Source organism: Dipodomys ordii, unplaced genomic scaffold (genome assembly GCF_000151885.1).
Source record: "Dipodomys ordii isolate 6190 unplaced genomic scaffold, Dord_2.0 Scaffold228, whole genome shotgun sequence".
NCBI classification, from domain to species: Eukaryota; Metazoa; Chordata; class Mammalia; order Rodentia; family Heteromyidae; genus Dipodomys; species Dipodomys ordii.
This window is the reverse complement of record NW_012267444.1, coordinates 1,534,772-1,552,970: the sequence shown is the minus strand read 5'-3', so window position 1 is coordinate 1,552,970 and position 18,199 is coordinate 1,534,772. Positions and strand designations below refer to the sequence as shown.

Genomic DNA, 18,199 nt, shown 5'->3' with positions numbered 1-18,199 from the left:
GCTGTGGCTCAAGTGGTAGAGCGCTCGCCTTGAGCTGAAGAGCTGAGGGACAGCGCCCAGGCCCAGAGTTCAAGCCCCACGACCAACAACAACAACAAAAATAATGTATAAAACAAATCTGAGCTGGGTGCATCACTGTACCTAACTATAATTGAGAATGGGGTTTTAATAATTCTAAATAGACTATGCTCTAATCACAATTCTCCCATTCTCAGCTTCCCCAGTGGCTAGGATTACAGGAATGAGCCACTAATGCCCAACAGATTTGTGCATTTTGAAGTGTTGAAAAACTTTTTAAATGTTAAATTGTGACATGAAAATTATGTGAAATTCAATTTTCAGTACCTAGAAAGTTTTTATATTTCTTTCATAACATTATTATTTGGGGGGGGGGGGGGGTCCGGTCTTGGGGCCTGAACTCTGGGCCTGGGCGCTGTCCCTCAGCTCTTTAGCTCAAGGCTAGCATTCTACCACTTGAGCCACAGGGCCACTTCCGGCTTTTTTTTCTTTTTGCTTATGTGGTGCTGAGGAATCGAACCCAGGGCCTCAGGCATGCAAGGCAAGCGCTCTACCACTGAGCCACCTTCCCAACCCCATTTGAAACTATTTCTGTTATTTCATACTTAACTCCTAAAAACTGCTACAGGCTGGGAATGTAGCTTAGTGGTAGAGTGTTTGCCTAGCATTCATGGAGCCCTGGGTTTGATTCCTCAGTACCACATACACAGAAAAAGCCAGAGGTGGTGCTGTGGCTCAAGTGGTAGAGTGCTAGCCTTGAGCAAAAGGAGCGCAGGGACAGTGCCTAGACCCTGAGTTCAATTCCCAGGAATGGCAAATAAATAAATAAAACTAAAAACTTCTACTGAAGACAGGGATATTTTTGGAATAGAGATTTCTTAGCACAAGATCAAAAGATACATGTTGTTAAAATACATTAGTTACATAAGAGGGTTTTTTATGACATTACCAGACATGCAATGTAAACAGACCCTCATTCTTCTTAAATAGATAACTTTCTTGTAGCCTTTTAGTTAATCATAGACTGTTCATACCAAGGTCACAATATACTTTCCTATATTTTGAGACCTACTGACTCTACATGTGTGTGTGTGTGTGTGTGTCCTGGGGCTTGAACTCAGGACCTGGGCACTGTCTCTGAGGGTTTTTTGCTCAAGGCTAGCAGTCTATCACTTGAGGCACAGCTCCACTTTGGTGGTTAATTGGAGATAAGAATCTTATGATTTTCCTGCCAAAGCTGGCTTTCTACTGAGATCCTCAGATCTCAGCTTCCTAAGTAATGAGGATTACGGACATGAGCCATAGATACTTGGTTCTGATTCTACTTTTTTTTTTTTTTCGTTCATGGGACTTGGGGCTTAAACTCTGGGCCTGGGCGCTTTCCCTCAGCTCTTCAGCTCAAAACTAGTGCTCTACCACTTGAGCCACAGCACCACTGCCAGTTTTCTAGTGGTTAATTGGAGATAAGAGTCTGACAGACTTTCCTGTCCAGGCTGGTTTTGAACTGTGATCCTAAAATCTCAGCCTCCAGAATAGCTAGGATTACAGGCATGAGCCACCAGTGCCCGCCTCTGACTCTACTTTTAAAGTCTCAGGCTCTCAACATTGCATAGTGAGAAAGATAAATGAAAACCTGATATAGATTGCTGTTGAATGTTGTCTTTTATCCCTTAGGTTACATATCTCAGTTTTTAGGGATTAGAGACTATTTCATTACTTCTTAAAAATTATGGACATAGTATATTTTGAATTTAAGTGATGCTATGCAAATAGTTATAATTTTTCTAATATTCATTAAAATTTTTTGATTTTCTAAAAATAGTGCTGTATCACTGGTCACCTTACAGGTATTACTGCCTTGCAGCTGTTGCAGCTTTGTTAAAATATGTTGAATTTATTCAAAATTCTGTTTATGCACCAAAATCGCTGAAGATTTGTTTCCAGGGTAGTGAACAGACAGCCATGATAGATGCATCATCAGCTCAAAACCTTGAGTTGCTAATTAATAATCAGGACTCCAGGTAAGATCATTCAGTTTTTCCTATGAAATGCATTCATATATTACATATTATATTTTCTTATGATTATTTAAAAGTCTTTAAGATTGTTTGGTCAAGAAATGTTGAATAAACACTTTTGCTCTTTTTACCTTTGTTTTAAAAAAGGTGTTTGTTCTGAACAATGAAAAACAAAAACTCAGTTTTCAAAACTGGGTAATGGTCATTAATAGAAATTTCTCCAAAAAAGATAAACAAGTGGCCAAAGGACATGAAAAGATGTTTAATATCATTAGTCATGAGGGAAGGGCAAATTAGGTTAGATACCCCTTTTTACCCACCAGGATGTGGGCTGAAATTACTGATTTTCTGTTGTGTTATTATGACCTGGGGCTGGGAGGGTGACTCAGTGGTAGAGTATTTGCTTCATATGCATGAGGCCCTGGGTTTGATTCCTCAGCATCACATAAACAAAAAAAGCCAGAAGTGGCGCTGTGGCTCAAGTGATAGAGCACTAGCCTTGTGCTGAAGAGCTCAGGCATAGTGCCCAGGCCCAGAGTTTAAGCCCCATGACTGACAAAGAAAAAAAAGTTAATGACCAACTGTTAATTATTACTGTTTTACACTCAGTTTTACCTTTTCAGGCTTATATTTCATCAGTATTTATAAGATTTGTTTGAGTTCCTGCTATATATTAGGAACCCAAGTGTTCCTAATACATAGAATTTTAAAAGACTCTACAGATTTCTTAATATAAAATTTAAAATTGGATAATATAATGACTAACATCTATTTTCCTCTTCCATTGCATCCCAAATACAATGATATTGTGAACTTCTCTTGACTCAGAATTCAGAGTCTGAACCTGAAGTGATCAATCTGAATGATCAATTCCAGATCACTTCTTATTACTCCTGTGTCTGCCACTATAATCCAATTCTCTTTAGTCTTGTTGGACTAAGATAACAGCCTCTTTAACTTGTCTTTCTGCCTTCTTCTTTCCCTACTACAATTAGTTATTCTCAACAAAACATCCTGAGGGTTATACTTTTAATTTAGAAATCAGGTCTTCTAACTTCTTTTAAAATCTGTCTTAAAATGGAATGCATAGTTTTCACAATGGCCTATGCGGACTACTATATCCTGCTCTCTATTGACTTCATCTCTCTCCATTCTTTATTCTCTACTTGCCAAGATTTCCGACAGTTTCAATCTCTTTTTCTGGTTCTGGAGACTTTCTAGGCTCTATGATACTTTTTTGGAAACTTTGGACAAATTACTTAGTTTCCTTGTACATTAGTTCTTTTTTTGCAAAATTTAAATTTTATTGTAAAGGTGAAGGGTTATGGTTATATAAGTCAAGTAATGAGTACATTTTTTTGAACAGTGCTACCCTCTCCCTCATTTTCTCCTACTTTTCCCCCTTCTGACCTGCCTCCCCCCTAGGTTGTAAAATTCACTTCCAATATAGTGTCTAATGAGTATCACTGCTGAATTGATTCACCCTTTGGCCCACTGTTTCTGTGGTTCCCCTTTTCCACCCAAAATCAGATAAACTTAAATACAAGACAAAAGGTACACAAATTAAAAAAATACAGTGATAAAAGGAAATAAACCAAAGGGGGAAAAAACAAAAGAAAAAAGAAATAACTGCAAAAAGTACAATAAAGAACTTCTTGTTTCCATTTCTTGGGTTCATTTCGATAAGCATCATTTTCTCTGGTTGTATGCACATAGCTATTGAGCCATTAGTTCTTTTAGTTATAAAGGGCTAAAGAAAGCATTTACCTCATACTGTTGTTGTTGGGATTAAATGAATTGACACATATAAAGTGCTTAGGGCAATACCTGGTACATACTAAGTATTAAAATGGGATGGCTTCTCATTATGTCATGATTTCCACACCATAGTTTTGTATTCTGTCTCTTCTTTTGTCAAATAAAAATATTTTTCAGTCAGCCAGACTAATCTTCTGATTGATTCTCTGTATGCAATTTTTGTTTTCTATTAACAGTTTCTGTATATTTAATTAAATTTTATTTAGATTGTATGTTTATTTCTCCCTATTCTTTGAGTTGTCCATGCATAAAGAATAAATTGGTAAAAAATTATTCAGTCATTAACTATACTTTAAAAAAGTCCATGAGGGTAGAAATCATGTTTGTCTTGTGTGTTCTTAGGTTTTGAGTATTATAAGAATTGAAGAAGTATTCATTGACTATTAAAATGAATTTTCTATTTTGTACACATTAGTATTGTCATACAAAAGTCTAATGAAAAATACATATTGACAGTAGCTCATTTCCTTAATCACTTAGAAATTACTGAATTTTTTATTACTTTTTTTATTGTGAGGATACCGTACTGAATTTTTTTACTTGTATTCTTTTCTAACGTCTTCATTTGGGACAAGATTATATGTCGAATACTTGTTTTTATAAATGTAAAAATCTCTCTACTTTAAGGGTATATTATTGGTATCTTACAGTTACTGGTGGAATGGAGAACTTTATTAGTGTGAATACTTTAACTGATCTATAGAAAAAGTCATTTTGCATAAAGAGATACTGTTGATTCTTAGGAACAAAAATGTGGTTCATTGATTGACAGCATATTTGGGATTTTTATTTTTTGGGTCCGGTCGTGGGGCCTGAACTCTGGGCCTGGGTGCTGTCCCTCAGCTCTTTAGCTCAAGGCTAGCGCTCTACCACTTGAGCCACAGCGCCACTTCCGGCTTTTTCTTTTTGCTTATGTGGTGCTGAGGAATCGAACCTAGGGCCTCATGCATGCAAGGCAAGTGCTCTACCACTGAGCCACCTTCCCAGCCCTTGACAGCATATTTGGGAATGCACTCAAATATAGGCTTTCAAGCTTTAGGTTAGTCTCATTGCATTAGAATTCCTATGTAATGTAATATGTGTTTAACTCTAAGAATCACTGATAGAAACTATAGGATGATTTAATTGCAACATTAAAATGCAGTTTCCTTGCATTTCTTTATGTATACATAATGAAATTCCCAATTTCTGTTTTCAAAGGAATAATCACACTCTCTTTGGTGTTTTGAATTACACTAAGACTCCTGGAGGGAGTAGAAGACTCCGTTCTAATATATTAGAACCGCTTGTTGATATTGAAACTATTAACATGAGATTAGATTGTGTTCAAGAACTACTTCAAGATGAGGAACTGTTTTTTGGACTTCAATCAGGTAAATTAATATTGTCTACTTCTATAAATACAAACTATTGAACATACAGTCCATTTGGTTGAAATACTTTTCTAAGTTTCTTAAAGGCTAGAGTAAAGGTGTATATACTTAACATTTTTGTATGGAAATTATTTTTTTGAAAATTTCCTCTGAATTTTGTAATAAATAACTTCAGAGATATATTTTGATTTTTTATTTACTGTATAGTATTATTTATTCTCTGGTTTCTTTTAGTTGCCCTTTATAATTTGCTTTATTTTATTTTATGTGACCCTGGGGATTGAACTCCAGCCCTTTTGGTGTTCATTGTTTTTCAGACTGAGTTTTAAAGTTTTGCTTGGGTACAGTTCTTCTACATTTGGCCTTACATGTAGCTGGAACTACAAGCACACATCATCCCTTTCAACTATGTTGAGATGAGCTGAGTTCTCACTGTTTTTGCCCAAGCTGTCTATGAATCATGATCCTCTCAATGTCTTTGTCCTGAGTAGCTGTAATTACAGGTGTGAACCACTTCAACTGACTGACACTTGTAATTTTTTTTCTTAGTAATCTTCAAAGAAGAAAATATTTGTACAGACTAGGTAATTTGTATAAACTACATAATTATCAACAGATGACTATTCACCATAGCCAAAATATGGAATCAGCTCACATGCCCCTCAGTGGACAAATGTGGTATATATACACAATGAATTTTGCTCAGCTGCTAGAATGAATGGTATTGGCAGGGTGCCGGCAGATCACACCTGTAATCCTAGGAGGCTGAGATCTGAGGATCATGGTTCAAAGGTAGCCAGGGCAGGAAAGTCCATGAAACTCTTCTCTACACTTAGCCACCAGAAAACTGGAAGTGGTGCTGTGGCTAAATTGGTAGAATGCTCACCTTGGGCTGAAGAGCTGAGGGACAGTGCTCAGGCCCAGAGTTCAAGCCCCACAGCTGACAAAAAAAAAAAAAAAGGAAGCAAGGAAGGAAGGAAGAAAGAAGGAAGGAAGGAAGGAAAGAACGAATGAACAAAAGAAAGAAAAAGAAAGAAATAAAGAAGGAAGATATTGTACTATTTGTAAGGCAGTGGAAAAACTTGGAAAAAATTATTTTAAGTGAAGTAAGCCAAGTTCACATGGTTTCTCTCATTAGTGGTAGATAAGAATGTATCTATAAATCTATAAGTAAACACACTGGGTGGTATGCAAGCAGTTCTAAATGAATTAACTGAATTATAATAGATGCTATGGAGAGCTCAAATAGTGCAGTAAGTCAAAGCCTAATGAAATAAGCATGGAACAATGGGTACTTCCAAGGGGGTGGGGCTAAGGCAGGAGGGACATATAATGTAGGGGAAAGAGAAAAAGAGTGCAGTCAAGAATTCATTGTATATACTACAAGATTAAGAAACACAAGGGAACCAAAGAAGTGAAGGACCTCTATGATGAAAACTTTAAAAACTTGAAAAAGGAAATCAAAACAGAACTTAGAAAGTGGAAAAACCTCCCATGCTCCTGGATTGGAAGGATCAACATCGTGAAAATGGCAATAGTTCCCAAGGCTATCTACAAATTCAATGTGATACCTATCAATATTCCAACCTCATTCTTCAAGGAAATAGGAGAGGTAACCCAAAAATTCATATGGAACAAAAAAAGACCCCCAAATAGCAAAAACTATCCTTAATAGAAAGAACAGTGCTGGAGGAATATCAGTACCAAATTTCAAACTCTACTACAAAGCCATAGTAATCAAAACAGCTTGGTACTAGCACAAGAACAGACCTCAGGATCAATGGAATAGAATTGAAAACCCAGAAATGAACCTAAAGACCTTTAGCCATCTAATCTTTGATAAAGGAGCTAAAAAAATAGAATGGAAGAAACCCTCTTCAGTAAATGGTGCTGGCAAAACTGCTTAACTACTTGTAGAAAACTAAGACTAGATCCTTATTTATCACCCTGCACCAGAATCAACTCCAAATAGATCAAAGACCTCGGAGTCAAAGCAGACACTCTGAAAACATTACAGGATGGAATAGGAGAAACCTTAGGTCTCCTTGGCACAGGCCGAAATTTTCTTTAAAAAGACCCAGAAACACAACAAATCAAAGAAAGGATGGACAAATGCGACCGCATGAAATTGCAGAGCTTCTGCATGGCAAAGGACATAGCTAGCAAGCTCAATAGAAAGCCTACGGAGTGGGAGAAGATCTTCACTAGCCATGTAATGGTCAAGATATCATATCTAAAATGTACCTGGAACTCAAAAAATTAAATCCCCTAAGAACGAATCCTCAAAGAAACACCTGCCCAATAAATAAGTGGGCTAAAGACTTAAAGAGAGACTTCTCTGAAGAGGAAAGAAGGATGGCCAATAGACACATGAAATGCTCAATCTCTCTAGCCATAAAAGAAATGTAAATCAAAACAACATTGAGATACCACCTCACCCAAGTAAGAATGACTATAATCAAGAACTCTAATAACAACAGGTGCTGGAGGGGATATGGACAGAAGGGGACCTAACTGCATTGTTGGTGGGAGTGTAAACTTGTTCAACCACTTTGGAAAGTAGTATGGAGGTTTCTCAGAAGACTCCACATAGAGCTCCCCTATGACCCAGCAATTCCACTTTTGGGCATTTACCCAAATGATCACAAACAAGACCATACCAGAACAACTATGTTTATTGCAGCATAAGCCATATATCCAACCAAGTCTCATAAATATTTTGCCTGGATTAGCCTACAACCACAATCCTTCCAATGTCAGCCTCTCAAGTAGCTAGAATTACAGATGTGTGCCACTATAATTGTTGTTCATTTGTTTTTTAAATGTACTGGAGTTTGAACTCAGGACTTTGTGCTTGCTAGGCAGACTATCACTTGAGTCACACCTCTAGCCCTGGAACTTCTTTAAGTTATTTAAATGTATTCATCCTCATTTTCTGACCATGGTACTCAATAGTTTTTGCCTAGAATATTTCCTCTTCCTTCCCCGAAACTTTCTCTTAAGCTACTCTTGAATGTATTACAGTTTGTCCTTGTTGTTGTTGTTGTTGGTTGTGGGTCTTGAACTCTGGGCCTGGGCACTGTTCCTCAGCTCTTCAGCTCAAGGCTAGTGCTCTACCACTCAAGCCATGGTGCCACTTCCGGTTTTCTGTTGGTTAATTGGAGATGAGTCTCATGGACTTTCTTGCCCAGGCAGGCTTTGAACCCGTGATCCTCAGATCTCAGCCTCCTGAGTAGCTAGGATTACAGGCGTGAGTCACCGGGCCCCGAATACAGTTTATCCTTTACTATTCCAGTTTAGATGCCACTTCTAGACACCTCTCTGACTACCAAGTGTGTGTTGGATATCATGTGATGGCATTTTTCCTGCAAGTTTCCTGTAGTATTTTGTTAATGGTATTTATCTTGCTATATTATAAACACATGTTTTGTTGGATTATTTTAATATAAAGCTAGGCTATAATAAGTGTTCATATTTTTAAACTAATGAGTTACTGTTGAACTGTATTGTTTTTGCCAAGATAAAGACTATCTCATATGTTGGGACTTTAATTGGTTCTTTTATTTCAAGTACATGTACAAGAGAAGACAAAAATAAGTAGTGATTGCCATTAGAACTGTACATTTTATCTCGTAAGGATCATATTTTATATCATATATATTTTCAGTTGTACCATGAAACTTAAATACTCATGCTCTTTTTGTTTCAGTTATATCAAAATTCCTTGATACAGAGCAGCTTCTTTCTATTTTAGTCCAAATTCCAAAGCAAGACACGGTATGTCTACATATGCATTTTATGTTATACTATTATATGTTATATAACTTATCTTGATGTAATGTAACAATGGGAAAATATAAAAATGGTTTCAGAAAGTACTTGATATCTGGAGGATTTTAATGTTTTTAAGAAGAAATTTTAAAAATTAGTACAACACAAATTCTTTAAATAGTTGAGGAATTAGCATATTTTCATTAATCAATATTTAGAAAGTGACAGGTTTTTAAAACTTAGACTGTAAACAATTTGTATAATAGAAGATACAAAGAGTAGAGATTGTTCTCATAAATGACTATAATGGGAGAGGAAAAGAGAGTACTAAGGGATGAAGATGATTAAAGTATGTGTTATGTAGATATATTTAGGGATATGTATATATATTTATGTATATGTGTACACATATATACACACCCACATGATAACACAATGAAACCCACTGAACACTTGGAAAAGGAGGAGGAATGGAATTCTGTAGAGGAGGCCTGCTACCATCAGTCTGCTATCATGGGACTTGTAGTATTTTACTCCCTTTCCATTATTAATAACTGTTCTTCGCCAATAAGAAACATGTGTCCTAATATATTGCTATATTTGATCTCTTTTTTATGTATGTGACTAATCTCTCACTGACACTCCCTTTTCCTTGCAGATACCGTCTTTATTCTGGCTATATTCTAGTACCCCACATTGAACTAACTCTTATATAGAAATCCTTCTTTCTTCTATTGCACTCTATACTACATGAAGTTTACCTCCTAGTTAAAAGCTTTCTTCAGCCTACTTGGGATCCCAAACCTATACTAGGCTTCCTTTCTCACCTTGTATGGATATTTCTGTGGGTCTATGAGCTCATATACCCTGTGGCGCAGACTTCCAACTTGGGTATCCTCGTTATGCTCCAGTACTCTCCATAAGCTGGCTTTTACTCTCTGTTCCACATCCAGGAATGCTTTCTTTTCCCAATGTACTTTCTGAAAATAACAGCTTGCACTGTGTATATTAAAATCAAATAATTTTTGCATGTATTGAGACAGAGTCTTTCACTTTGCTTTTGAATATGCTCTTGCTAATCTGGTATGTAACAATGTTTTTGGAGTTATTAAATGTTTTAGAACTTTCAGAGACTTAAAATGGGTAGGCAGAATGAAATAGGTATCCAGATGTTTATACTCATAAACTGACATATGTTGAATGGTTGTACAACTACTTAAAGAATATAAAAATAGAATAAAATATGGGTAAGCAAGTGTTTGTACTTCCTGGCTCAGTCACTCCTTTTACTTATGCTCTAGATCCGTTGTCTTTTTGCCTATTCCTGCACAGCAGTTTAGACTAGAGTCTGGCTCTAGCCCACTCTAGGTTTTTTTTGCTTCTTTTTCTTTTCTGAATTTACCTTACTTTTGTTTCTACCACAAAACACCTTGTTTGTAAGTGATATCTGTAATTCCTTTCTTTTATCTCCTAACCTGTTATGATCACTGCCACCAATGAGGTCAAGGCCACCATCCTCAGTGGTGTTGGTCAGTGGTCTTTAAGGTGATCTAGCAGCAAAATTTCACACAGATGAACTCTTTTTTGGAGTGTTTTCCTCCTTTGCTTTCCAGAAAAGCATCCCCTTTTTAATTGCTGTTGGTGTATTTCTTATCATCTTTAGGAATTTAAAAATATTGAATAATAATATACATTAAGAACTATATGAGCCAGGTGCCTGTGGCTCACACCTGTAATCCTTGCTACTCAGGAGGCTGAGATCTGAGGATTGAGGTTCAAAGCCAGCCCAGGCAGGAAAGTCCCATGAGACTCTTATCTTCAATTAATCACCAGAATACTGGAAGTGGCGCCATGGCTTGAGTGGTAGAGCCCAGGCCTAAAGTTCAAGCCCCACGGCTGACAAAAACAAACAAGAAAAAACAACTATATGAAACAAAAACGCAGTGTTCACTGGCTTATCAGAAAGTGAACAATAACCTAGGTTAGGAAACATATTGCCAGTAGTTCAAATCTTCCCTTCTCTTTACCCTTTAGTCTCTTCCTCCCTCTTTTTAATGACTACTTTCTTGTTTTTCTTAATAGTACAGTTTTACTTGTTTTTCCAAAAATCTTTACATATAAAGGATCGCTGTGCATTTGTGTGTGTGTGTGTGTGTGTGTGTGTGTGTTGATACTGGGGGGCTTGAACTCACCTCTTGCTCATCTTTCTATTGTTTTATTTTATTGTCTTCTGTGATTTGTTTAGCTTCACTTGTAGTTTGGTATCTTCTTCCACTTGTAGTTTGCTTTGGCACTGAGTTTTGTGGTATGGATGTTGCTCATGTGTCACCCACACCTTGTTGATATTCACTTTTGTGCAAAGGAAGTTTTCATATTGGAATCTGCTGAGTTTCTCTTTTGCGTACTTTCGCTGGTTAGAGTTGAGACCAAAGGGCATTAGGGAGATAATGTTCTTGGCAACAGCTCCTATCCTTTAGTTAATAGGAATTAGAGATTTAATTACCCATTTGGGTAACATCTGGACTATATTTTATAAAACATTCTCTGTACTATTTACCAAAAGTCTCAGTGGGATTGAGGTTACAGTACCACACAAGGGTAGCTTGATCATTAATGCAACCTTGCTTAGTGTCCTTTTTTTTCCGTTTTACTTACTCTGTCTTACTTGTTGCTGAAATTACTTGTCAGATAGATTATTTTCCTTCAAATTCTAGTTCTGAAAGATGTCCAGAAGAATCTGGTTTGATTTATTAGTATCTTTTGATAAACAAGAAGTCTTAATTCCCCCCCCCCTTAAAGGCTGAGGATTAAACCATGTTTGTCAAGTGCTCTACCACTGAGCTACATCATCAGTATAGCATTAAATTATTTTTTTGAAAGTAGATGTACAAAGGAGTTTAAATTTCAAATGTCAGCTTATAAGTACAATGCTGACTGAAGTACTTCATGTAAAGGAGTCTGGTTTATCATGGTTTTTTTCTTTATAGTTAGTGCTTGTCATGTTCTACTTAAGGAGTCTTTACCTGTCCCATACATCTTGATTGTATTCATGGACTGTAAATTATGGAAGTGAGTGAATGATAACTCAGATACAATGATGCCATTAAAAGAAGATTTTGATATCCAAGAGGAGAGGCCACAACCATACAAGGAAGTATCAGAGACAGAAAGAAAAGGGGGAAAGAAAGCGAACTTTTATCACCAGTGGTCAAGTAGAGATGACTCTAATAGGCAGCAACTGGAACATGATGTTAAAGTTTATGATTGAAGGGTACGTAGTATGATTGTGTGTGTGTGTGTGTGTGTGTGTGTGTGTGTGCTTCAGCAAAGGTTAGACTGTAGAGTATAAACAATTTTGGCTATCACTTGGGCTGTGTGTTTAACAGATAACCAAATCATTAGTTACAAATTAATAAAAGTTAGAGTATCTGAGGCCTTGAAGTTATCCTTATTTTATATTATGAAGTTTTATTGTTTTGCTTTTATATCTTTAGATCAACAGTCTACTTGAATTATGTTTTGTCTGTAAGATAAAAGAAAAGGCCACATTTCTTTTTCTTATATTCATTCATTACTGTGCTGTTATAATTTATGGAAAAGTCCTTTCACTACTGTATGGTAACAAGCTTTTACATAAAGCAAATGCCCATATATGTTTGGGTCTGTTTCTGTATTCTTTATTCTGTTTCATTGGCCTTTCTATTTGGTGGTAGTAGTCTAGTTTCCTTTATTTTCCGCATTTCACTTCCTTTTGTTCCCTTCCCTTTTCCTTTCCTTCTTATCTCCTTCTCTCTTTCTTTCTCTCCTCTCCCTCCCTCCCTCCCTTCCCTTCTCCCTCCTTCCTTTCCTCCTTTCCTCCTTCCTTCTATCCTTCCTTCCTTCCTTCCTTCCTTTCCTTCTTCCTTCCTTCCTTTCTTTCTTTCTTTCTTTCTCTCTCTCTTTCTTTCTTTCTTTCTCTCTCTCTTTCTTTCTTTCTTTCTCTCTCTTTCTTTCTTTCCTTCTTTTTCTTTCTCTTTCTTTTCCTTCCTTCCTTCCTACCTTCCTTCCTTCCTTCCTACCTTTCTTCCTTCCTACCTTCCTTTCTTCCTTCCTTCTTTCCCTCCTTCCTTCCCTCCCTTCCTTCCTTCCTTGCTTCTTTCCTTCCTTCCTTTCTTTTTTTTCCTTTCTTTTTTCCATCCTTCCTTTCTTTCCACATACTATGCATCCCAGGCTGTCCTCAAACATATTACATATCCCAGGTTGTCTATAAACTCACAATCCTCCTATCTCAGCTTCCTGAGTGCAGGAATTATAATTATGTACCACCAAACCCAGTTGGCACAGTTTCTTAATAGTTATATTTATTTATTTATTTATTTGGGGGGTCTGGTCGTGGGGCCTGAACTCTGGGCCTGGGCACTGTCCCTCAGCTCTTCAGCTCAAGGCTAGAACTCTAACACTTGAGCCACCACACCACTTCCGGCTTTTTTTCTTTTTGCGTATGTGGGGCTGAGGAATCGAACCCAGGGCCTCATGCATGCAAGGCAAGCGCTCTACCACTGAGCCACCATCCCAGCCCTTTAGTAGTTATATTTATTACAAGTTGATATTTAATGTAGTAATCACACCTTGTTCTTTTGCAAGAATGTACTGGCTAATTTTGGATCTCTCTTTTGGAGGTAGTGATGATAACATCTTGTGTTTAGCAAATTTTATTTAATTTTAAACTGACAGTTTCAGAGCTGCATTGTTGTAAGAGGATATGAGATCACCTCTCTTGGAATTAATGACATTTATTATAGTATTTCTTATACCTTGGGCCATATGGTCATAGCAACACTACATAATACTGGGGATATAGGTCAGGGGAAGCTCAAAAGAAACACACATACAAATACATTATATCAAATATCCACTCTTACTTCTTCTATCATTATTGATAAATTAATACATTCATGGGACCATTCCTCATTTCTCAGATTGAATATCACTGCTCAGGTCTGCACAGAGTCCAATTAAATTCATAAAAATATATTTGTATAATGTAAAATATGATTAATTTGAAACTACCAACAATATGAATATTGTTGAAAAGCAACTTGTACATACAAGAACTTGTTTTTCTGTATCTATGTGGGAGATTCAGATCCAGCTTTTGAAATGTCTTTCTGCAGATATTCGTGTGTGTGTGTGTGTGTGTGTGTGTGTGTGTGTGAGTTAGCTTCTTGGTGCACCTCAGGATTGATCCTTGTATACTTTTGCTATTATAGCTTAAATTCAACTCAAGATGCTAAAACAGAAATGAAAGTTGGATATAATGATATAAATTCTTCGCATTGTCTGACTTTTCTAAGATTAGTGTACTAGGCTTATTATCATGAGTCAGTAATTCCTCATCATTCTTTAGGCTGCCATCCTTGCTAAGCTTTTACAAAAATATGTGGAATGCAACAAGAGTTGAATGTTAAAGGGGAAAACTAATTCTTTTATTAAATATTTATGGTACAGTATCTACATTTGGATTTTTATCTTTACAGATTAATGCAGCTGAATCAAAGATAACAAATCTAATATATCTAAAACATACCTTGGAACTTGTGGAACCTTTAAAGGTAATTTATATGTGAATATTATACAAAACATGTTAGAGGCACTATTTTTAAACTACTTATTTAGAAAATAATATTAACTTAGAGGAAGTTGTGAGACTATCCAATGAATTTCTGTACTTTTCTATCTTTATACATATAGCACATACACAAATACATTGTCTTTATTGTTAATGATTATTATATCATTTGGAAGTAAGTTACAGCATCAAATACTGCAATATATCTCCTAAGAACAAGGATGTTCTCATATAACCACAGTGTAATTTTCATATTTAGGATTTATAATGTAGGTATAATACCATTAAATGATGTACACCCTATAGTCAGTTTTTCAGTTGTTTTAATATTTTTTTTGGGGGGGTCTGGTCGTGGGGCCTGAACTCTGGGCCTGGGCGCTGTCCCTCAGCTCTTCAGCTCAAGGCTAGCACTCTACCACTTGAGCCACAGCGCTACTTCCCGCTTTTTTCTTTTTGCTTATGTGGTGCTGAGGAATCGAACCCAGGGCCTCAAGCATGCAAGGCAAGCACTCTACCACTGAGCCACCTTCCCAGCCCCAGTTGTTTTAATATTCTGTAAAACATTTTTCTCCTGATACAGAGTTCAGTCCACAACCATGTATTGTTGAATTTAATGTCTTCAGACTTTCTTGTTTGGTTTTGGAGATATGGTCTTGCTAAGAAGTCCAAGCTAGTCATTAACTCATGATCTCCTTGCACCAGCTTCCTAAGAGCTGGGATTACATATACTTCTATGCCCACTGATATTATTTTTTTCTGTTTTTGGTCAGTTCTGAGGCCTGAACTCTGGGCCTGGGCACTGTCCCTCAGCTCTTCAGCTCAAGGCTAGTGCTCTACTACTTGAGCCACAGTGCTACTTCTGGCTTTTTCTGCTTATGTGGTGCAAAGGAATTGAACCCAGGGCCTCATGCATGCAAGGCAAGCACTCTACCACTGAGGAGTCACCTTCCCAGACCCCCACTGATATCTTTAAACCCTTAAAATGGAAAAGTTTCTTTTCTTTCATGATATTATCATTTTGAAGATAAAACAACTTTTAGACAATTGGTAGGAATACAAAAATCTGACTAGTTCATAGAAATGTTCACAACATTCATCTTTTCTATGTTTTTTTTTGTGGGAGTGCTGGGAATTGAACATATGGTCTTGAATATGCTGAATTCACGATGTACTGTAGAGCTATGTTCCCAGCTTCTGCAACATATATCTTTTCATCTTGTAAAACAACTTCTAGAAAATGTGTCTGAAAAAGCTATTAAGAAATGTTGACCAGTCTTATTTCTGGTGATGACCATTGCTATATTATATATTAGTGAAAAACTATAGTTAGACTAAACTCCATTTATTAGAAGTAGTGCCTATTTGATTTTCACAGGATGGGATTGCTGCAAAAATTCTTCATATTCATGCTAATGTATTAAGTGGGAGGAAAAGAAGTACATATGATATACTATTTTAGAGTATCTTTACTAAGGTTATGTAACTATGAACAACTTAGTTTTATCTTTGGGTTTCTGTGAACTTTCAAAATTTTATCAGGATGTATAATTATTTTTCTGTCCCCAAACAAAAAAGTTATAGATATTGTCTAAAATCACAGTATAATAAGAGGCAAATGTAAAGTTATAGTTCTCCTCTTTTCTGTTTATTCAATTAGTGATCCCTTATAATATCAAGCAGAATTAAATTTCATTTCCTACTTTTAGCATATTAGAATGGAGAAATTGCTTTATTTATAAATATACAAAGCACTTTTCTAGTTAAATATATTTCTAGCCCAAATCTTAGAATTATGTAAAGAGTAAATGTATAGCAGTAGTCCACTTCTGTTATTAATTGGATGTTAATTATTAGAAGATTAGAAAAATAGAAGGTATAAAAATGAAACACTGGATTGCACTTACCAACCAAATACTTTTAAAGCTGGAAAATGGGAAAATACAATTTGCCTAAAACATTTCTATGAAATAGAAATACTTCAGATATTTCTGTGAAGATAAAAATGAGAAAATGAATCAAGGAAGCATTTGATAAAGTATAAACTATTAGTTATATAAACTACTATGCTTAAATAATAATTTGTTATCTTTAACTATTTTTATTTTGTTTCTTTTATAGATGACTCTGAAGGACTGTAGCACAACTTTATTAAGAGCTTACTATGGCTCCTTGGAAGACAATAGGTTTTTGTTACTTGTTAATAAAATAGATATTCTTTCCTATCTGATTATCACTGATTTTAAAAGCTTCAATCCTATTTGGATAAAAATTACTTGAATCTGTTTCACTTATTCATTAAAATTCTAATTATAAATTTCATTTGCAAGAGGAATAACTAGACTAAGAGCACATTGATTAATCAGTAATGACTGATAGAGTAGCATAAAAATTGAAACTCATGTACAAATTTAGTATTTAATGTTTTAGCCATGGAAAAATGTACACATATAAAAACATACTTTCTTTGTTAAACCATGAAAGGCCTAATGTAGCCAAAAATAATGGTTATGCATACTTAATAGGAACTAGTTACAATTTAACTTTATTAATGTTAAATTGTTAACAGTCACACTCAGGTTTTTAAACAAAAAGATTTTTTATGCTTAAAATTATTTTATTGATTCAAGATTTATATTCTCTATAAGGCCACATACTAAGTTAATAATAAAACCAACTTAATTACATATAAAATACAAAACAGAGTAAAGAAAAATGTTAGGTAAATAGGTCTACGAGATTTCTGATTTGCATAATCACTGCACCTGATTACTGACAGTTGTGAGATTCTTGTTACACTGACAATGTACCCTTTGGCCTTTATTGAGGGCAGAAAGCAATGTGTTCTTTCTCTGAATCAGGACCTGACACTACTCTTTTTTTTATTGTGAAAATACTGCACAGAGGGGTTACAATTACATGGGCAAGATAATGAGAACATTTCTTATCAAGCATTGTTGCCTCCTCCATTGTTTCCCTTTCCCATCCCTTCCCATCTCCACCACCCGTCCCCCTAACCCCACCCACCCCCGCCCCCTGGCCAAAGTTGTAAAGTTCGTTTTTCTACATAATGACTTGTACATCTCATTGTTGCAATGGGTCCGCCTGTATCCCTACTTAAAGCATTTGTTTTTTCCCTTCCCCTCCACAAATTATGTAAACATTAAATACAGTGAAATCAGGGCTTATACCATGGGGGAGGGACATACAGAGCAACAAAGAAATAATCTTATAAATATGTTAGAAACAATTACATGAAAGAAAAAAAAACATTTGAATCCTTATCTTGAGGTTCATTTCACCTAACATCAACTTATCTGACCTTTTCTGCTTGTTTCAGACATATACTAGTTATTGCAAATAAGGGAAACCATGGGACCTGTGTTTCTTTGGGCCTGGCTTACTTCACTTAATGTAATTTTTTCCAAGTCTTTCCATTTCCTAAAAAATGGGACAATGTCATTCTTTCTGATGGAGGCATAGAATTCCATTGTGAATATATACCACATTTTCTTGATCCATTCATCTACTGAGGGGCATCTGGGTTGGTTCCATATCTTAGCTATGGTAAATAATGCTGCAATAAACATAGTTGT

At 36.0% G+C, this 18,199-nt stretch overlaps 1 protein-coding gene across 1 annotated transcript in view; it reads left to right on the top strand.

Moving 5' to 3' along the window:
- Positions 1–18,199, top strand: part of Msh4 (mutS homolog 4) — a 62,907-nt gene that overhangs the window by 9,682 nt on the left and 35,026 nt on the right. Inside the window, exons 6-10 of the mRNA XM_013035882.1 lie at positions 1,866–2,039; positions 5,055–5,227; positions 8,937–9,004; positions 14,515–14,589; positions 16,725–16,789. Coding sequence (XP_012891336.1) covers positions 1,866–2,039; positions 5,055–5,227; positions 8,937–9,004; positions 14,515–14,589; positions 16,725–16,789 — 555 coding nt within the window. The remainder of the gene's footprint in view (positions 1–1,865; positions 2,040–5,054; positions 5,228–8,936; positions 9,005–14,514; positions 14,590–16,724; positions 16,790–18,199) is intronic.